General features: G+C 36.2%; 1 protein-coding gene across 11 annotated transcripts in view; it reads right to left on the bottom strand.

Moving 5' to 3' along the window:
• ZNF644 (zinc finger protein 644) overlaps nucleotides 1-22785 on the bottom strand; it is a 78301-nt gene that overhangs the window by 15592 nt on the left and 39924 nt on the right. For 6 of the 11 annotated variants that reach the window (XM_071565518.1, XM_071565517.1, XM_071565516.1 and 3 more), the window contains 3 exons: nucleotides 14553-14608; nucleotides 4375-4447; nucleotides 83-3126 (listed from right to left, as the gene is read on the bottom strand). In XM_071565518.1, the coding sequence (XP_071421619.1) occupies nucleotides 83-3095 (3013 nt within the window). In that variant the 5' untranslated portion in view covers nucleotides 3096-3126; nucleotides 4375-4447; nucleotides 14553-14608. Of the gene's footprint in view, nucleotides 1-82; nucleotides 3127-4347; nucleotides 4448-14552; nucleotides 14609-22785 lie in introns of all 11 variants that reach the window. The other 5 variants (XM_071565528.1, XM_071565527.1, XM_071565525.1 and 2 more) reach the window with 3 other exon arrangements.

The following is a 22785-nucleotide window of genomic DNA, read 5'->3' as shown; positions in this document are numbered from 1 at the left end:
AGATAAATCAAGTCTTGTTCAGTGGTCAATAAATCCCTTTGTCCCCTTTACTTTGTACCCACCCCCCCAAAAAAATTCTTACCTTTTCTAACACGTTTAACAGGAGTCCCTGTTCCAGCTCTTTTAAAATGCTGCATTTTGTCACTTGTTGCTATCTGTTCTGGTGAAACAACATGACGGGCTTCATAGCTTAGTCCAGCTCTGTGAAGATGTCCTCTGACGTGATTGGATAAGCCAACACCTGTTTCAAAGGTTGCTGGACAATATGGGCAGGACTTCTTTTCAAGCGACAAGTCAGTCCAGTGGAAAACTGAATTATGCTTTGGCAATGCAGATCCTACATTTTCTAAATTCTGAGGATCATGCAAATCATGCAAGAAGTTACTACCCTCAGCATCTTCATAATACTCAAAATAAAAGCCATCATTCTGCTCATAACCAAGTGAAGATTTATCACCAGCTTCATTATCTTCCATTTTACCTTTGAATATGGGGAATAGGTTTACATGCTCCTGATTAATATCACTGTAAGATTCATCCTCCACAGACTGTGTAGTGTAATCACATAGTTCAACATTATCCCATGAACTTTCATCCTCCGTTTCATAGCTGTCTTTTTTTTCAGCAGAGTTAAGTTTCTGTAAAACAACAACAGTCATTTTATGCAGAAAATCTGGATAGCAATCCAAATCATCTCCTGTAACAGAGCCTTCCCTCTTGGATTCTTTAATCACTCTTTTTACAGCTACATGCCTACGATCTTTACAGCCTTCTGCCCTTTTGCAATCAAGGCTATTTGAATCCATGACAAAACAATTATTACGGGGACTACTTGATGAAGAAAACAAACGTAAAGCACTGACAGATTTGGACTCTTCCTTTTTTAAATTCAAAGGATAAGAGTCACTAGCTTTTTTAATCATCCTGTAGTTTGCATATTTGTGCTTATATAAATAATTACCGCTTTTTTTTGCACTAGCTTTCTGCTTTGCTGCTTGATGAAAACATTTACGTTTTTGGTCAATGCTATTTCTAATCAAAAAGTTCTTGTTTGTAGAATTTAGATTGCACACACTTACAGATGACTGTGAAACGCTTTTCCGAGCCTTCTGTATCCTGTAGGGTCTCTTGTGAAGTTTTGTGAAGTTACTGGACTGTGAAGTAGAGCCAAATGATCTTTTCGCATCCTGTTTTAAAGCAGAGTTCTTTGGAAAAGTAGAAGAATGTTTGATAAACTGTTTCGTCCTGCTACCAAAATCTAAAGATTCTTCTATTATGCTGCTTTTTCTTTTCTCTAGTCTAAGACGGCTACCAAAGGGATCAATGCATGATGCTGGATGCAAATATGCCATGTGTTTTTTCAAAATGCTTCTAGCTGAAGTAGCAAATGGACACATCTTACACATATATGTTGATGACTTTCTTGAGGATCCTAAATAGGGATCTTTCAAGGATGCCTTTTTCTGGGTTTTCCTCTGGGATATGTCACCACCAATAATCGAACATTTGACTACAGCCCCATGAGCGATCCCTCGATGGCATTCCAGTTCATTTTCTGTCACAGCCATGAAATTGCACTCCTCACAACAGTAATATCTTTTATCTTTTTCATGGGTCTTTGCATGCTGCACAAATGTTTTGGGACAATTGGTACCAAATACACACTGTGGGCATTGTAACCGTGCACTCCTACCCTCATCTTGAAGTTCTTTCAGCTCACGAATTTCTTCCATCAGTTTCTGCCTTCTCTCCTGGTGAATTATCATATGTTTAAGAAGCGAATTACGATCTCGAAATGTCCTTCCGCACTCCCTACATGCATAAGGCCTGGGGACATTGAGATGCCGGAAATGACTGTTTCCATCTAAGTGGTACATCATATGCCTATGCAGATGTTTCTTCTCTCTAAAATTCACATTGCACTTTGTACAGGGATAAAATGATGGTTCATCAGTACTGAAAGTAGATGGCGATTCAGAATCATTCTGTTCACATTTATTTTTCAAAGTGTTAGAAAGAAAAGTGCCAGTGTGAACAGGAGAAGTATCTTCTGCACAATTACTAGAGGGACTATAAATGAGCTGCTGGATAGCATCAACAGTTTCCAGCTCTTCATCTGTGGATTCAGGCTTTACTTTACTCAGTGAGTATTTCTGTGGTTCTACAATTTCTAGCTCCTCATTCTGCTCTAAGAATTCAACATTTAATAATTTTGATTTACTAGGAATACAACTGGTATCATCGAAACAGTCTTCAGTATAGCGTGTTATTTTACTAACATCCATTTTCCTTTTTCGCTTTTTTTCCAGCCCTACCTTACAGTGGATGGGAGACTTCTCTACTGTTTCTTCATTTGTCATAAGAAACTGTATAAACTCTTTCTGTGGATCCCAATTGGGATCACATCCTGATCCGAAACCACCTGTACCTGAGGAAATGCCTGTTAATGTGTCGACACAATCATCTTTTAATAGTAAATTTTTATCATCCTCACAAACTTCTACTTGGCCTACTAAAGTGCTATCTACACTATTTCCTACTGTTTTCTGTGAATCACAACCAACTGAAGCAGAGGTAGGTAGATTTTTAATGGAATGAGTCAGGTTCTTAGCATGTGCTACATCAGGTAACAAAAATAAAACTTGGTGCTGATTTGATTTCTGTGTTGTACTCTTTGCAGGCAGCTGAACATCATGAACCACTGTCAAAGTTGAGCAGGAATCTTTCTGATGACCTCCAGGCTGTTCAGTGGTTAATGAAACACTGCCTTTATTCATAATGGAAGTCTTTGTTGAGGTGGAGTGTGAAACTGGTCCATTAACAGCAGTTCCTCTAGACAACATAAAGTTTTCACTAGAAACAGTAGGAGCACCAGAGTGCATAAATAGAGAAGCCTGGCCTCCACTTAAGGCTTTTTCAGATCTGTCCCTTGATAGCTCCTCAGGCAGAGTCAGTGTGTTGTTCTTCTGAAATGATGTGTCACTCTCTTGTGGTTTAGGAATGCCACCTTCTTCCTCAGATATGAAATTATCATTACATAGGATTTCTTCTTCTTTAGCACCAGAGACTTCAGTATTTATCTCTAAATCATCCATATTGCTGGTCTGTCCATTAAGTACATTTACACTAAAAAACAAACAAAAAAAGAATCAGGCGATCACAGAAATAAGTAACGGCAATTTTAATTTACAGTTCTCTTCAGGATCGCTCTTCTTCACATCTAAAAAGATGTTCTGAACTTGTTAAAAATGTAATTTTTTATATAGGATATTCAGAATATTTAAAATTAATTAATGAAGCAATTAAAAATACTTTTTTCTACGCATTATTAGTAACAGTACAAGAAATTAGTCACTGTCGAGTATCCCAGTTCAAAGAAGTCTGAAGACCTACACACAAGCAAGATGGAGAAAACAGATTGCCAAAACAAATGTGAATACACTCTACATGTACATAAACACTGAGTTCATCTTTAGTTGTTTTCTAGAAGTAAGACATATAAGGAGTAAAGGCTACCCAGACATCTACTAGTGATTTTGGTTTGTTTTTCTTTTTATAAACATACTTCCTTTATCACCTAGGAAACTAAAATAACCTTTATGTTTCTAAGGTAGCATTTTTTTCAAAGTACTTGCATACAATTGGCCTGATGGTACATGGAAGCCTGCAGAAGTGTTTGCTTTGGTATTTTAGGAGAAAACACAACAAAGCTGATTTTGAACATCTGATTAGTGACAGACACAGCAAAGGATCAAACTCACTGAAGAAACTAAATGTCTTCCCATTCCTTTCTTGCAAAAGGCACTTAAACAAATCCCATCCTGCTTATATGGCTATTCTGCACGATAAGCAAATAAAACATCTTCTCAAAGGTGGGGAAAATCCACAGTTAGAAAGAAACATTTCATTAGGATTTACCTACCAGATGAAATCACCATGCTGAATCCAGAGCATGACAACAACAATATCCACTAATACAGAGAACAACTGCATATTAATTCCCTATGGGAGGCCTTGTTTTTCTACTAGTGACTTTCATTCATACACCAAAACACAAAGGAGTTGCCTACACATGAAAATCAGTGTGAGACCAACGGGAATGTAAACTTCAGTCTCCTTGGCATTCACCTTTTATATGGATCTTCAGAACACTGCGAGCATAAGGCATTAAAACGTTCATCTAGGAACCAGAAACCTCTATCTGTATTTTATGGAAATCACATACTTTATTCTGAAAGAGTACCACTTGCTTTGATCTTCTGGGAAATCTGATTCCTGCCATCACACAGTTTTTGTTGCTAATTAACATTCTGAATAGACCTCAGTTACAAGGAATCATTACTTAACTCTTTGAATTAAGATGTTATAACTCACAACTAATATCCATGGCTCCCTGCAATGGTCCTTCATTGAAATCAAGGAAGACCACTCCAGACATCCTTTTTTCCTAAGGAGAGAAAACAACCTGGTTAAGCAATACCACTTTAATCTTCATATGTCACATTCTAAAGTAAGGCTATTAGTTTTTCAATTCAATATGATGATAGCTATCCATGCAATTGAAAGCCAGCTAATACGGCCTCATCTAAATTCTCTTACTATGCTTGCTTTGTTTCAAATCAGCAAAAGGACAAAACAAACATGCAACCTCCTTTAAGTTTGTAAAAAACAAACCTTAATGTAAGATGACTTACTTTTTCAGATAAAAGTAATTCTATTTGGAGCAGAAATAAACAAAAAAATATGTCATCAAAAATTATTTCCTTTGCTATTTCATCACTGAACAAGCCAATTCAGGGGAATAATAAATGCTTAAAGTGTGTGAAATATTTTATTGCATTATTTATCTATAACATACCATTATGCAAAGGTTCTACTAGACACCCCAGTTTCTCATCTTCCCACCTCTTTTTTGCATTTCTTTGCTGTTTTGAGACGGGTCATTTTCCACTATAATAATGACTTTCAATAAGATCACATTCAAAGCCATCACCCTAAAATGGTGATAATGCACCACCCAGCAGGAGTCTTCACATCACGTACAGAAGTTAGAAATGGGCAGTGCAAACACACACTAAGAATCAGTAATGCAAAAGTCAATTAAAAGTGAAACCTCCAATGATGCAGAACAGCTTCAACAATTTGAAAACTCAATACTGTAACCCTCATATAAGTATCAGGCAGCAGAGTTTAAAAACGTTCACAAATTTTATAAGATACTGAGTAGGGCAATTTTTCCTGAAGATGTGAGCTTTCCTTGTTTTATTACTGCAGAGGTAGACAAAAGTGTGCTCAGTCAATTTGAGAGCCTGTATTAGCTTTTCTCAACAGGAAGCAATGTTGCTAACGAAGTGGTAAATTCAGTGTTAATGAGTGGCTTCACTGTTATCGCCTCTGAGCTAAAACCTTCCATGTTCCAAGTTCCACCCATCTGTTCTGGTGTGAGGGGTTCAGAGAAAGAACAGACACTTCCCATTTTAAAGCAACTTCATCTGTACCCCCTGAACAGCAGGGAGGCAAACTGAGAATACCGTGCCGCTTGGAGACTGCAATCCTCATTATCAGAATGGCTCTTGAAAACTTCTCACAGGTTTACATGATGAAGACAAACCCATGTTGCTCTACATACAAAATCATACTGATGGTAAATATTAGTGTTAAAACTCAAGTTAAAAGGTGGCCAGGACACCCTATGATCACCACTAAACTGAGATTCTCTTCAGACTTATCATGAGCAGTATCAGACACCACCCCATGCAATCCTGTAAGAGCCCCTTCCATACTGTGTATTTACAGAGATTGTAAACTATTCCATATGGATCTGATTATAAGTCTTCTATGGTAATAGAGATGTTCCCACAGATTACAGTCTTTGAATCAAGCTTGAAATGCTTATCAATAATGTCACTGCTATATTTTTATAGTTTTCTGCTAATCAACACATTTTTTTCATCTATCAAGGTGGTACAATTCACTATTTTTTCTGCAAGACAACAACAAGAAAGTTAACAGCTCTAACAGTGTGGTATTAGAGAAAACATAGAAAAAATATTTTTAAATTACAGTAATTTAGAGTCTTGCGATGACACTGAGCCAAGATGCAACACTTCAGATACATTATCCATGTATTGAAATTTATGCAGTAACAATGATAGGTATGACTAAAGACATAATGTCGTATTTCGTGAGGAAATGTTATCATCTAACTCATCCCTGGGAAAAAAAGACAAATCAATCACTGTAACTAAGATGTAAGCAAGGTTATACAACTCTTTGCATGCTTTCACCACAGCTTTAAAAATGTCTTCTCTATATATCTGGAAAGATAATTATTAATTTTGTCAAAATATACAGCAATTAATGCTTAGTATATTTGAAAAATTAAACATTGAGATCAAACTTCAAATGTGCTGAAAATAGAGCTTATATTCTCTACCAGGACTGTCCTCAACTATATAGATGAGGTAATTTTTTTTTTGCAGTGCAATATGCCGAGGAGATACATAAATAAAAAAATGGTGATTCTTGAAAAGCCTCCACAAGTGTACACAATCCCAGGCTTGTGCCTTTGAAACACACGTGTCTAAAAGACTATGACAAATTCAATTCAATTATTTCAGTTAAGTCTAGAATGACTGTACTACGCTTAACAATATTATTACTGGTTTACATGATATGCTTTTTATTATATAGAAATTATTTCATAATCAAAAGTAGAAAACAACCAATTATTTAGCCAAGTAAGCCACATTCCACCACTATTAATTAAGTAATTTAAAATTTACATAATTTTAAATACTGCTTTTCTTCATAAAGTATGTTTTAAAAATCATAATGTGTTCTGCAGATATGACTGGCTCTGGCCAGACAGTCTAAGCATTAAAGAAGTATAAGGTCAGATCTATCTTCAAGCTGACAGATCATAATTTAAACGCCTTAAGCTAATCTTATTGTCTTAAAATCTTAAATATCAGTATTTTTGCAAACTATCAGCACTTGCTATAACACCCTTACTACACTACATCTTGAGGTTACTACAGACGAAATGAGGTGATAATTGCATATTAACATAATTATTTGGTAATCCCTCTGAGCAAGCTTCCTAGGTCACTCAGTAATTCAGATTAGATGCAACCTTCTTGTCATCAGATCTATGCTGTCCACTTTCTGTTCATTAATAATTCTTTTTGATAGGAATGTGCTTAATTCCATTGTTCTATGTACATTATTAATTGTATTTATCACCAGTAGGTTTATGACCTTTCCAAGTTCTTATTTCATAACGACAACCCTTACTATGCAATAGGGTCACACACCAAATCAAGAGCATTGCCTTCACGCCACACCAGTTCATTAAAGCTGATTATACTCCAGTGCTAAGTATGCTATGCTGTCACCTACGAGCAGTTGTAGGCAAGAGATGTGTCAGTCTCTGTTGCAAAACCTATGTTATTTTATAGCAATTTACAAGAGATTTGAATTCACATTGGAGCTGAAAAATTAAGACAGAATTTGCTTGAGTTTCTGAAAAGCATGAAGTGCTTTTATGTGTTCTGATATCAAGTTTCTCACTAAATTCATAAATACAAGCCAATGAACTAAAAGCACAGACTATTAAGTAGCCCAAAAATTCAGAAGGCACCTCCTAAATTGATTGAATTCAATCAGCCTACTTAAACTGAAGAAATAGTCTTTCAGCAGTGCTGTAATGAAGGCAAAAATACACTTGTCCTGTGCTACTTAAGTATCTCCTCCTAAGTCAAGTTCTCTAAACAGGTATGTGAATTGCCAGGACCCTCAAGGGATTATTCAAATACGCAAGAGACAGAAAAGGTGCTTCAGGTTTGCACTGTTCCCATTTAGACTTTTCTTCAAGACTTCATTTATGTAAATGTAGAACACTAACAAAACCCGTAATTTTATCCACTAGCATTCCTGTAATAAAGCTTTTTCAATTGACACATTATATTAAAGATGATGGAACCAAAGTAATATATTTTTAGGCAACAAACAGCAGACCAGAGAGAGCTTAGGTACATCATGGCACGGACTAAAGAGGCATCTCCTTCCATTTTGCCCCATCATGCAGTCTGTTCCTTCAGCAACTTCATCACCACAAACATCAAGCACAGAACTTCTGCCAAATGTGAAATGTTGAAGCACCTTTGGAAAATGAAGGCTGGTACAGAGTAATGGAGGAACTAGTAGTGTATCCAGACAAACCAATCACATCTTGAGAAAAAAAAAGGGCACAAATTATTTATTGGACAGCAGCACAACACTTCTACCTTTTCTATGTGGTAATGTGCACAGTTTACACCTCTGAAACTTTGGGTGTTATCTACCAATGTGAACACCCAAAATCAATAAAATCACGACACTTTGATCATAGAAGAATAACTATTACTTGTTCTCCAGTTTATTTCTTCTTAAAAAGCTATCCCGATCCACCCTTCAGATGGAAATAAAACCATAAAGTCTGACAACCAGAGGACAGTCAGTGACTTGCCTTCCTCCAGCTTCTACTTGTGTTTGCAAATTAAGTTGTTGAAAATGCATTCCCTTCTTCACAGCAGAAACACTATTTCTAGATTGCCTTACTTAGCTTTGAAACCTACAAATTCACAAACATTTCTGCACTTTTTTAAACCTCTGTAGTGAAGAGACAGCTTGTTTAATATGCACAAATCCATGAAAGCTGCCCCTCCACACCTACTTTAGATGCAATACATGGTTATAAATCTAAGTAGAACACAAGGAGTTCCCCTGAACACTAATTATCTTCAACACAATTCAGATCACATAAAAACACAAGCACTGGAAAACTTTCAGAGCTAACTAGACTGCCATATTAAAAATTTTTAAAGCAGTAAGAAAGACTACCAATACAACACTTGTATTAGGCCTAAATAAATACAAAGTTACTGTCACCTTTTGTTATATTGTTGAAAGATTCACCGAGTTGTCCTGTCTGTGGAAAATGTTGGCCAAAGAGAAACTGAATTATAGAGGAGCCCAAAAGCAGCCCATCTTCTCAGTAAAAACTATACTTGGGACACCAAACTTGACACATACTTTTTCAGAAAGTTTGTTTTCCTGTAACTTAGTTCCTAATAAAACAATATTTTCAAAAGCTGTCTGTCAGAATAGCAAGGAAAATAAAAAATTTCCTTAAAAATGTCAAAATTTCAGATTTCTAGTCTTAAATGTCTAAGACTGCTATGTTAACATCTCATGTGAAAGGAAACTGAACACAACTTAAGAATGACCCTTACAATCAGAAATCACACAAGGGAATACCACTACTGCCACCGACCATGCTTAATCTCACTCCTCTAATATTGATTTGCTTGGGAAAATAGACCAGTTTGTCACAATGGGGGACACCATAATAAAATTCAATACTGAAATCAATAAAAATAAATGACAATACAATTTAAGTGTCACAAAAATCAAACGTCATCACTACAAAAAAAATACTCTTCTGGTTTTAAGTGCTCTTCCTTGATGCCATCTCGCATGCTCACACTTTTTTCCTCTCTAAAAAACCTAAATGTTTGAGAAAACAGCTTTCATCTCTTTTATCACCATTACCTGTGTTTTTCAGGGAAAAGTAGTCTTAAACTTTTAGTATCAAAAATTGCTTTTATCTAGACTCTATAGAATAAGTAATTTTATTAACCACTAGCATTATAAAACCATAAAGTTTTTTTCATTACAGTCTATAAATAAAAGTCCTGCTCCCATCCTTGTTGCAAGACATCTTTATTAGGCTGCCAAAACTTAAGGGTTGTCACCAGTGGTACAAAGTGTAGTTGGCCAGGAAATAAAGCACTACCCTGGGATCAAGACCAGGTCCCACACTGTTCCACATCTCCACTAACGAACAGGATGATGAGGCAGAAGGAACCCTCAGCAAGGTTCCTGATAACACAAAACTGAGCCAACCAGCTGATACACCAGCAGGTTGTGCTGCCAGTGAGATGAACCTCATCAATAGGCAGGAGATTAGGGCTGCACAAGATCACTGCAGGTCCCTTAAAAGTTCAACTACTCTGTAATTCTATCTTAGTACACTTCGCCACACAGTATCCAAATTCTTGCTGACTTTAGTCCTCTTCAGAATGCTCCATGTGCTCACACTATCCACAATTTTCCAATTTCAAAATATCATTAATATAGGCAGCACCACAGTATTTTACTTCAAAAAAGTTTCCAACTACTAGCTTTGAATTTATCATTCTGATAGAATAAAAGAAAATGACACAAAAATTATTAGGTATACATTCCCTCTGTGTTATGTACAATATATTGACAGCAAAACTATAATTTGTTGCCCCTCTCCCTTCTAACGCTCTTCCAGTGATCCTGGTTTATAGTGTTTCGTCAATAAATATAACACTATTATCACTCACTAAGTAAAGTAGTATTATCACCCTCAAATTTATCAACAAAGTTTCTAAGTCCCATGACATTTTCTATTTGTATTTCTACAATTTTAGACTTTACAGGACAAACCCTCTTCTACATCACCATATTCTTAGATGCCTTCCTGATGTGTCAGGTCTCAGAGGGGCCTAAGGATGCTGCCTTCTCAGTGTCAGCTCTTCAGGCAATACAGTAAAAATACTTCCTCCCCAAAGAACCCACTGCCACTAGCAAAGCTCTGTCATATCTCCAGTCATGGAAAGCGAAACATTTCACAGAGAGACCATGTTTAGGAAAGTATCTGCACTCTCCCACACTTCAGTCCCACCACTACAGTCCTTACCTGAGGTGTAGTACTAACATTAAAGCCCTGCTGACTATTGCAGAAGATTTTGGCTTGCAGAGAAGAGGAAGCAGATTCAAATGGAGTCATACACTGTCAAATTAAAGTGCTATCCATTGGAATTATGCTTTTCTTTGCAGCAAAGCCAATTTAAATAACTGCTGCCTTCTTCCACTCCCCCCGGTTTCTTCTTTCATACTTTGTCAACCATTTCATTACCCAGTTTAAAAGGCTGGAACCCAAACACTGCTGAATCAGCACAACAAAGAGGCAACAACTATGAGTAAGGGCACAAACTTCTACTAGCTTCGTTGACAGAAAAATCTACTGGAGAATCTTTTCCTAAAATTTATATGAATAAATAAAAAAGCAAAAATGAAGAGAACATTTCAAAAGGCAAAAAAGCAGCTTTAGTGGTCCTCCATTTAACTGCAGAATGAAACATTATAAAGAATACTACCATGAAGCAAATTCTAAAATTACTTGAACTAAACTACTCAATCAAAGCAAAATGCTAGAAGTAAATGCTAAAATAATTCAACTGGGGAACATTAAACACATCTTCTGAGAATACTATTAACACAAGCAATACTCTTAAATTACGTATTAGACATGATAGCTTATTTTCCATAGAGACATACAAATGCAAATCTTTCTAGTAGGTTAAATAAAAAGTATTTTCATTTCTAAACCACATAACTAACTTGTAGAAATTTTAAAACTGATCCACTCCCCCTTAACCTCCAGTTTTACAGTATCGGTCACCTTATCTGCTCAGAAAAGTCCTTTTGAAGCCAGGCACTGCCACCAAGTGGCGGTGAAATTCTGTATGCAAATCTAATTATTCCCCATGTGCAGAGCACACAGAACTGAAGTGTTTCCTGCAGCTGCCAAAACCAGGCAATGCTGTGCTAACACAAAGACATTTAAAATTAATCAAAGCAGAACCCACAGATTTTTCATATCTAAATCTAAAACTGATTTTTAATTTAGAACAAAATTTTTTTCCTGCAAGTCAGTCTTCTTGTTCAGACACCTTTTGTGAGCAGTTGGAAGAACCAATCCAATACAAATCCAATACACAGCAATAAACCATCTGGGTTTATTTGTTTGTTTATTGTGGGTTTTACATAACTGTATGCAAACCTCCAGTGACTACAAAGACATGGCCAAAGAGGTCTTACTTCCAGCACAATCCCAAATTTCAGGAAAAAGCTAATTCAGTAACAGATGCAAAAACTTCTTAAGGTAAAAACATCCAGCTTGTTATTGGGATAAGCTACTCAATCTGCTTTCATTAGTGTGTAAAGATCACAAACAGACTGGAAAAAAATTTTAGAACTCAGCTATATTTGACTATTTTTACAGGAATATTTCTTAAGTTAATTCAACTATATTGTTAGTTACCTGCATGAACTACTTGTGAAGCATCAGTCCAACAGATCACAGACTGAAACTTGCCTGGCAATAACATTATGCTGCTTAATGGATTTACACTGCAACTTTCTTAAAGACAACATTAAGAACAGTTTAACCCAATTTAATTGGGACAGATCTTTGAACATAACACATCGTTCAACTTTGGCACAATGTTGACCTTATTTCCTATTACATTAAATAAAACTTGTTATTCTTTTTATCCAACATGACCTGAAACGCATACAGCAGTTTCTCATGATTTTTGATTTTTTTTGGCTGACAACCACTTGCTGTAAAAATTTCAATGTTATCATGAATTATAAGACTGCACCTCCTGCTAATGCAGAGACACTTTTTAGCTCCTAAAGCAAGCTATTTTACCAGATATCAAAAGACTACCTGAAACAAACACTCTGCCTTTACTAATTTAATTTAGAACCTCAGAGTAATTACATTAGTGGTATTCACTCATCCTTACCAGCAAACTGACTCTCATCATCCTCTGTGTTCTTTCAGTGATCAAGGATTAAAAAGCTAGTAAGATCCTAAGTGGCAGTACCAGGTAAGGCAAGAAAAGCCATCTTTCACCTTTTCAGATTAAAACCAAAAAATTCTGTTGACTTGGACGAAGTTATAACACTTGCTGATAAACATATGAAATCAGAGGTTTTAAAAGACACAGACGTATATAACATGCTGTACATTACCAGAAAAATGTGGGTTACTCCATTAATAACTGAGTTTTGCTTAACTTTTTACTTACAAAAAACAAAAACAAAACACAAAACAACACAAAAACCACCAGAAGTGGTGGCAGAAAACTCAACTTCATGTTATCAGGATAATATGAACAAGATTATATGAGATTCTTGTCTGAGCCAAACACAAATCCCATATACCAAAATTTATCCTGTGCAGAATTCTCTATATAACCGGTATCTAAAATTCTTAAAATGTTACTTCACTTGACACATTATTACAGGGAAATTCAGCACAAGCCGCTAGGTTTTGCAACCTTTCCTGCTAAACAGAAGTGTGGCCCATTGTACTGTTAACACATTGAGATCACACTTATTTTTTACTGACTTTCCCCCATATTTAAAACAAACAGGTCCTCCTGTGGAGTTCAGAAGACACAGTCTGTACATGAGAAAATTTAAGAACAAATACTAGCTATCCCAATAAAGTATATTCACTGTTTGTTAACAGTTTCTTATATCTGTGGGTTTTACACTAGCGACAGATTTCTGTATTTCCAAAAGTCAGGACATGATACCTTTCATATTTGCCTTAGGAAAGTGAATGATCTGCAATTATAAGAACGAAAGCTCAAACTATTTATTGAAAAAAACAACCTACATGGAAAGCACACTAGCAGAGTCATAAGAAAATGCATTCTGATAAGCATACAAGAAAGTGTTTGAGCAAATAATTGAACCCTATTTTCAGTTATTGCTTTAAAAAGATGTAAGCTCACTCAAAAGGATAAGTCTGCACTGAGCTGTGGGAGTTATGTTTGTTGTATAAAAGTCTGCAGGATGCTGCAGCCACTATTCTCATGAGTGGAGACAAGAGAGGCAGCTGGGAAATGCAGGTTGTTCTTGAAAAAAACCCCTTTCAGTCATCCCTGCTGCCCTTCTCTGAACCTTCTTCAGCTCTGCTGTTTTATTTTCATTCACAGAACTAGACCAGCACTCAAACAGCAATGCACACTGCAACGCAATGCAACGATGGGACACCACAGACTTGTGTAACTGCATCAGGGGCTTTTTTGTTCCCTAATGAAGTGTAATATTGTCATTGATTTACTGACCATTCAGTTGTCATTTTTACAGAACTGTCAGAACCTCAAGAACTCCTCCAAGCAATAACAATACTGACCTAACATCATTATACTGTTTCCACATATTCTTCTACACATTTTTCTGCTCTCTTGTTATATATGCAAGAGTAGAGGCTTTCTCCTCACAGACCAGCTTTTTCCTACTATACACAGCTAAACACCATTAAGGTGAAAAGCTTTGGAGTTGGATTCAGAGGACACCAGTCTTCAAGAACACCCTCATATTAGACTTTGCAAGGAGATTTCTATATTTAAACCAGTAGTTAACACATAAATTAAGGAGAGACAGAACATGAACTCTGAGCATTAAGTACTGAAAGCATTAGAAGGGACAGGGAACAGTCTGAATCTTACTATCAATGTTCCTATTTTGGTCTCATAGAAGTAACACTATATTAAATTACAGTAATCAAGATACAAATTTCAAGAGAATTTTCACTGACTACTTTCCTGCATGTTCAGCAGAATATGCTATAGCATTTTGTGAGAAAAAACTGCCAACACAAAACTTCTACCCACCTTTGCTTGTTTGATTTACACTATGCTGTAAGATCCACTTCCACAATAAAACAAACCTGCAAAATGAAAAAAAAGCTTAATGTACAGCTGTCTTGGTTTTCTGTTTGTGTCCCAGATTATCAGACAAGACAAGCAAAGCAGAGAGATGCAAAATTCACAGCCACGAAAGTGTTCCACCAGTTTTGTTTCAGGCTAAAAATACCAAAATTCCAGTGATTTTCTCTGAAATTCACATATGATTTTCAAGCAACATAGGTGCTGGTATTTTAATTAAAAAATACATTAAGATTTGCAGTAACTGACATTTCTACATGTATCTGGGAAAAGACACTTGGACATCCTTAACTATCACCTTCTCTTGGAACAGTTACAGCCAGGAATGTAAATCACAGAGAACTTTTTCATGTGGTTTGTTTGAAGGGTTTCGTTGTGTTTGGGGGTCTTTTTAAAGATAGTCATAATGCAGTAAGTAACTACCTTTTGCTCCTATAGCTGTTTATGCTTGTGTGGGAAGGAGAAAAGAGGAAGAAACAAAGGCTAGAATGGCTATACTATACAAATTACTTTTGTTGGTATAAACTGTGGCTAAACAGTAAATTCTACCAGCTTGATGTAAAAACACAGCAAAAGGTTTGCAACTGTACTCCTGACTTCAAGGCTTATAAAATTTGATTAGTTAATAGAGTGGCATCTACATTTATTAGGATATGGCCACCTAGCATTAAAATCTGCTAAATTCAAAAGAGAAAGAGGGGGGTGAGGTGGGGAAGCAATTTCATTCTAATACTCGATGCAGCTCTGAAAACATCTACAATCTTACAGAACTCTAAGAATCCTAAATATCAATGGAAGAAAAGACAGCCAGCAGAAAGCAGAGATTACTGTTAAGAAAAGTTTATTACAAGAAACCCAGAAGTTTCAGCCAAAACTGTACCCACAAGTATCAGGGATAAAGTAATTTCAGAAGAGAAGTGAAAAAGCAAAAACTTAGCTGACAAGGGTCTCCTACATCACTTAATACAGCTGAAAAGCTCTTTAATGAAAAGCTTATACCACTGTTTCCCAACAAGTAGTCAGCAATGACCTTGTCTGTACAGATTGTAGGTTCCTGCTTTCTGTTTGTGGAAGATTTGTCTTTGATTTCTATTTAAAAAGTATAAAAATAACTTAATCTCCATTCAGTACTCACAAATATCAAGAACAAACATTCAGTGTAGATTAAACAATCAATTGAATTCAAACATGAGGTTTTCTAAAATCACAAAATGAACTTTGATAATTTGCAAAACTTCTCAATCTATGCAATTCCAACTGCAGTTTAACACACTGAATTATAAATGCCATTATCAAATTTACCAAAATTAAATTTGTAAAGGAAAAAATACTAATTACTCTTCTTACAATAGTTAATGAAAAGTGATTTAAGAACAGGTACTCTGCTGAAGCTTGAATTATCCAGAAGTCAAATTAAGTCAAAGCTTAACACTTATAACATGAAGAGACAAAATTTAAGTCTTTTTACTGAAGATGCTTCTGACTTCAAAGAATCTGCAGCGACTGAACAAAAGCGAGAGGCAAGGGACTGCAAGAGAGGAGACTGCCTCCTGCATTTTGAATCTCCTGCCAGATTTTGAGTTATCTGAAAAATAGTTCAAAGTTACTGTTCTTCCTTTGTCTGTTCATCACAGTAAAAGCCACATGCTCAGTTCCCAAAGCTGTGGTAGGGCTTTTACGTGGAAATGTTGAAATCTCTCATTTTTTTACTGGTAGAAGTTTTGCTTTTTGACAACACCCCGTATGGGACGGTGAAGCACTTCAAGGAAACGTGTGACAGTGCAGGAAATGAACACAACTGATCACACCTCAGGCTGGGAAGCTGTTTCAGTCCAAACAAGATTACAAGTAGTTGAATGCAACATTAATAGGAGTATGACAGAAGGACAAAAAGTACTGAGAGAGCAGCCTGAATGGAAAAAAAAAAGAATCTGTGCTTATACCATCAATTAGGTCAAACAACAAGATTTAATTATTATTTCAAAAACCTGGATTTTGTAAAGAAAAAAAAACAGAAAAGACATCAGAAGGAAAAGTTTCCAGATAGTCAGGGGTTTGGTCTAACAAAAGATGTTGGTTGAAAAGGTTACTTTTCCACTCCATTACTGAACAGATCAGGAGCAAACATCTAAAGCTGTACACAAGAGGCACACAATAAAGATGCTAAAAAGTCTACAGAGAAGTAAGGGGAAAGGAACATAATTTAAGAGCTGTTTACTTTGAGCCTACATTATCCAGTAAGTAAATAACTAACATCCAATACATAAACAAAAGCAACATAAAAGTACTAAACTGAAGCATCAGTTTAAAGATGGGAGTTCTGAAAACATTTAGAGTTTCAAAGTCTTAAAAGAAAATACTAATATGTTGTTTCTGAAGGTTACTCATCAATGCAGTTTCTCTCCTCAGCTAAAACTAAGTGTAGCATTCTAAGCATCACTGATATTTAATAAGTAAGTTTACAGTCCCTCAATATCCAACTAAACGGAACAACATTCTTCCCAATGAGATTTACCATAAGCAATAAGCCCCAGAGAAATAATTCACCTTCTTTGTAATTTCTCTACCTGTTTAAGCTACAGACCCACATATCACTCATATAATGAACACCCGTACATTTTCAGTCATATAAACATATTCCCTCATGGTACCATCGTATAAGCTCTACACAGAGCACCTCAAAATACAGTGACATACCTTCTGACTACAAGCACTGCACAAAAGCACTCCAGAAAACAGTTAGTTACATGTAATCTTGCCTACCTCATAAAAAAATTGGTTATGTTTCCTTACAAATGTTTAGTGCAAGTTTGTACACCCTATTTCTCAGCTGGACATAATTAATTCGAAATCCAAACCAGGAAAGCTTTATCACTTCATACATCACAGTGCTTTTCTAAGGAACCAACAGCCTTAAGTCAAAACCATACATCATGTGTCTTTAAAGAAAAAAAAAGGCAAGCTTTTTAGAAACATCTGAGGCCACTCATTTTAAGCAAATTGTCTCTTTAATTCAAGATTTGTTTTTAAAACACCAAACTACACAGTGGTGTTAGACATTTGTAGTGTCATCCTTCCCTTTCTCCAAAACTACAGAATTTTTACAAAAACATGAAGCAGGCCAGCTAAGCATAAGAATAAAACAAGTTCAAGCTAAGGTTGTGTACATCAAATGAGTGCATCACGTTTTGTGTACCACCAAGCAGCAACATTCTACAGTTCAAACATCTGTCTTACATACGATGCATTTCTCTAGAACTTCAAAGTTTTATTCTGCGTGTATTTGGCACATATGCCTGTAAATAGTTTATCAGTCCCACTTCCACTGAAAGAATCCAGTGCCTTTTCAGTTGGCAAGTCCAACAGAGGACTTCACCAAAACCTTCCAAAAGCTGAAAAAAGTAGAGAAAACAGCGGGATCTTCTTTAGGTATGGGACATGTTACACATATGGCAGTCTGATGAAGAGCAGACACAGTTTAGTCTCAGTCCATACCTGCCATCAATCTGCTACCTTGGAATCCTGGTAGAGACAGAAATGCATCAATTAATCTTAACACATTCACTGAACTTGACATACCCTTTTCCTGATGTACTGCAATACACAACTCTAAAGTTCATCAACATAACTGCATTCTATTAGTAGAAAACCTGCAAAGACTTTACTACACAATGCATACACTTACATCCTTATGAAATAAAATATAGTTCCTTAAGCAGACTCCAGTCTATACTATAATATCTGATCCTTATAAACCTTTAAACAGGGTGTAGGTCAGGCATATTTATTTTTAAATCAAAATATATCTTTAAAAAAGCTTTGCGGTATGCAGAAAAAAACATTAAGGGTTTCATTTCAGAAAGCCAGAATTATGTTACCAGATTCCACCTATTTTGCGAAATAGTATCTTTAGACTGCGGTTTTTTCCTGCAAGTTGTTTTATAAGGACAACACATTTATTATTAAAATTTAAAACATTAAGCAACTTCTTGGTGTAGTAATGAGGTCCTAAAAATATTTACTAGAAATTAATTTCTCCAGAAAATAGACTGACATTCTAAAACAAGAAACTTGATGATATCCATTAAAATCTAAATGGATTAAAATATCTGTTCCCATTAAGGACACTTCTGTTGAAAAGCAGTATCTCACAGAATATTTCTGACAGTAGTTAAAGCAGCACATTAATAATCAAGCCATGTTGTTACTGTAGCAACAAGATTTTCTGGTAGCCATTTTCTTTTCAGCTTTAACACTGTTCCAAAGCCAACAGCCCTTCCTGCAGCCTCTGTATACACCCAGGGGCAGCAAACTGTTCAGCAGATTCTCTCGCTATGCTCTCCAGACACCTCCCTCCAGACAGGCTTTAGTCCACGCACTTACCTAAAAATATTCCCTAACGCTGGACTTGACACAATTTCAGTTAACACTAATGGAAATGTAACAGTGTGGCAGTCTGCTTTTTAAAAAAACGCTAACCACCAAACCCTGCGTTAGGACACCACCCAGTTTGCAGGATACTTTGAGAGCAGCGCTGCAGTTCATCCTTTTCACCTGCAGGTGCTCAGAACGCAGCCCATCCCAGGATCACCTGGGCCACTGAGAGCCCCTTCCCAGACCACATATCGGAAATCAAAGCAGGTGCTGGAGCCAAAAGTGATTTCTTAGTAGAGTGACATATCTGAATTTACTACATTTACAAAACCGTTCTAAGAAGAACTAGCATACATATATTCATTTCGAACTCCTCCTCTACATTTCTGCAGTCTTAAAAATGACAACACTTGAAACGCTTTCTTAAGACTGCAACACAGTTTTTAAAAAAGGTAGAGCCTAAAATCCTACAGCTCAAAATTAGTGATAAATTACACAGTTTTCTTCTCTTTTAAAAAAATCTCCCATTCTTGTGTCATGACAGTTTGAAAGAAAGCAGTGGTGGCAGAGCACTAACAGAAAGTGAAATACATAAATATTTGTAACAGCAATGGAAGGAAATAGCAAACTAGTATTAGCACATAAGTACCCCCTACAAAACAGGATCCTAAGTCCAAATTCAGTTCCTCACAAGTTTGTTCCAGTTGACAGGGTAGCTATGCTGGGATCACGAGCTCTAATGCCTGCTGTTGTCTGTCTAGACAGCATTTCTGACATTTCCTGACCATGGCAGGAGAGGGAATCTCCTGTTCCTGGCCTCAGAGGAAGCGGATTTTCTGTGCCCACAGAAATGTAGAATCTAACAAAAATTTCCTGAGGATTTCACGTACACTTAGATTTTCCTAAGTATTCACAAACCTTTGCACGTATGTAAGGGCTTACATTTAAAATGGAGTTAGGTTTATGCTAAACGCTGAATGAGTGTGGCAGAGGTTTTATTCTGATATCCTTATGACAGTACCTTCCAGCAGAGGACAGAGTTGACACTCCTCGAGTATTTGTCTCTGTAAAAAGCACTGGTAACTCCTAAACAGCTTCCTTATCATAAGACTAAGTTGTGACATAATCAATGTTCCCATACAAAGGGAATAACCATACATAACAATCACCTAAAAATGTGAATTCCAGTACTGCCATTCTTCCAGCAACAGTTTTTCCCAAATAAGGTTAGGGCTTCATTAAACTTTCTTTTTAGCTTTGAACTCTTTAAATGCTTGTGGACGTGGTTCCATTGCTCACTTCCTTTTGCTTAGCTATCAATTGGGCAAAATATTTCAACCTTAGATTCTGTTGCTACTTGAATTAGTTCTCCCAAACACACAAAAGCAAATGTTAAAACTCAGTATTTCCAGCATGCCACACCAGTTAGTTCCACCTGTGCATATCCAGCCCCTTGGCTGTCTTTGGACACCTCATCTGGTTGAAACTAAAAAAACCACACATGCTTAGTTCATACACTTTATGCCAGATTAGCAGGATCACACAAAGGAACTGGATCTGCCTGGACTAAGGCTGCATAAAATCAAGAGTATAAAACATATACACAGGTGGCAGAAGCCACTCACGTAATTACTCTGTTTCAGAATACAGACACGATTTACAGGGTTTTCTAACAGAAGCAAAGAAACCTGTAAGTTTGTCACATTACCCAAGGCAGAAATACTTTCTTCTAGCAAGTAAACAGCTTGTGTTATTTCCACTAATAACAAAGCTTCTTAAAACAAATGCAAGAGATATTCTATGCTATAGGAAACTTGGCCCTTGTCTTGGGCACCCACAGTTAAAATGACTCCCTGAATACCTTGTGCAAAGGCTTCATAAATCCACAATGACTAATACATCCCAAAAGCTCAGTGATCTACATCAAGAAAGGTTCTGTGCCTACTTTTGGGCCCATAAACACAGCTGACTCTTTGCCTACTGACTGGCCTCAGAGCTACCAGTTTTGCTCATTATTGGGAATTCTGTCAGCATAAAAGATAGATTTTCATGGTTAGCTCCAGTCACTCTGTGTTTGTTTTCGGTAGGAACACTGAAGAAAATAAATCATCACTTAAATGTTTAGAGAATATATATGAATGTGAAATCTTATGGTTTGAATCGATACAATGAGTTAGAGTAACTTTTCCTTAAGTTCATGGGCAATATATAGAAGTACACTAAATTAAAGCAATTCTGATAAAAATGCTCAGAACTTACTCTGTTCCTACTTCCTTAAACAGCTTCAGAGAAAAGAATAGCCATGAATGATTCTCCAGAACTGATAAAAGTACACAAATACATAAGGTATTACTTCAAATGTAAGAAGTAATTTACAAAAGTACAGAAATTCAAAGAACAAATAAAACAGAAAGCAAAGGAAGTTACAGCAGAGAACAGGTCAACTTCTCCAAAATTAAGATTTCAGAATCTCCTAACCAAAGCTCTTCCTTGACTATATTTAAATCTTTCAGAAAATTACTTAGAATTTACAATAATTAGAGGAAAAGAGTGATAGTTGTGTCTGATTTTTTATGAGGTATAACAAGTCATAGAATACTCAGACTTGTACTTAAGGCAAGACTAAGGAAAAGCCAAGGGGGTTTTGGGATGGGGTTTTTTATTGTTTTCTGGTCAGGGTTTGGAGTGGTTTGGTTTTTGAGAGAGGGAAGGAGGCATGGGGTGTTTTTTTAACACCAATAGGATTGTCTTATTAAAAACAGTGTGAATTTTGAATGGAAAAGTATAGATAATTTTTAATATTTCTGCATTCAAATAATCGGCCACTTAACATCATACAGGCTCAGTTTTCACTTCTGAATTCTACGATGTCCTTTAAGGACAGGAAGAAATGCAAATAAAACTACAATGACAGAAAACATGAGGAAAAAGTACAACCTCAAGAATGCAAAAATCAGTGCACTTTTTCCTGCTGAAAATGTCATTCCAGAAAATTACTTAAAAATGGATGGAAAGTTAAGATAAAATTGTTTGTCAAAATGGAAGTGAAATCACAGAGATATTCCTTTGAACAAAAGCACCCCAGGTCCTAGTATTAATATTACTAAGTTGGAAGAAGACTTTAAGAAGATCATGGAAACCACAACACAAGTGACCACTAATTAATCCTCCCTCATTTGTATATACATCCTCTGAAAACAGAATGCATCAGCATCCTTCAGGACCAGCTCACCAGATGGACCTAAAGCCAAGTTATTAGAAATAGATTAAATAGAACTCAATTTAAAACAGGACCCAATATCCTAAATACCAAAGTGATCACCTTGCAGAAGTCAAACAAACCTACTTTTCTCTAAATGGCTTCACAGAAAAAAAGCAACAAAAACCAACCAAACCAAACCCCAAGAACTAACTAATCATTAATTCTCCAAATGGCATGAAGAAATGTCCTGCTGGGAAACTGCAGTAATTCTTATGCTAAAGTATAAATTCATGTCTCTAATTTCCTAATGGACATAGCTGGGAACTTCTGAAGAGACAGAACCTGGATGTCTTCACAATTTTATTAAAAGTCACTATATTATCCTAAATACTGCCTTCACTTGGAACTTTGTATGGTGTTCCGTAACACAATACTAAAACTTTTAATTGTTTGTCTATATAGAAATGTTTATAGATACCTAAAAGAACATATAGTCAAACACACAAACTGAGCACATACACATAAAACTCCTGCAATTACTACAAAAAAACAAACTCTCATTACAATACCCCAAATTTTTTGTTTGTTTTTGATATATATCCT

The sequence above is a fragment of the Pithys albifrons genome, chromosome 10 (genome assembly GCF_047495875.1).
Source record: "Pithys albifrons albifrons isolate INPA30051 chromosome 10, PitAlb_v1, whole genome shotgun sequence".
NCBI lineage: Eukaryota > Metazoa > Chordata > Aves > Passeriformes > Thamnophilidae > Pithys > Pithys albifrons.
Note: the sequence above shows the minus strand (reverse complement) of the source record. Positions and strands in the feature narration are given on the sequence as shown.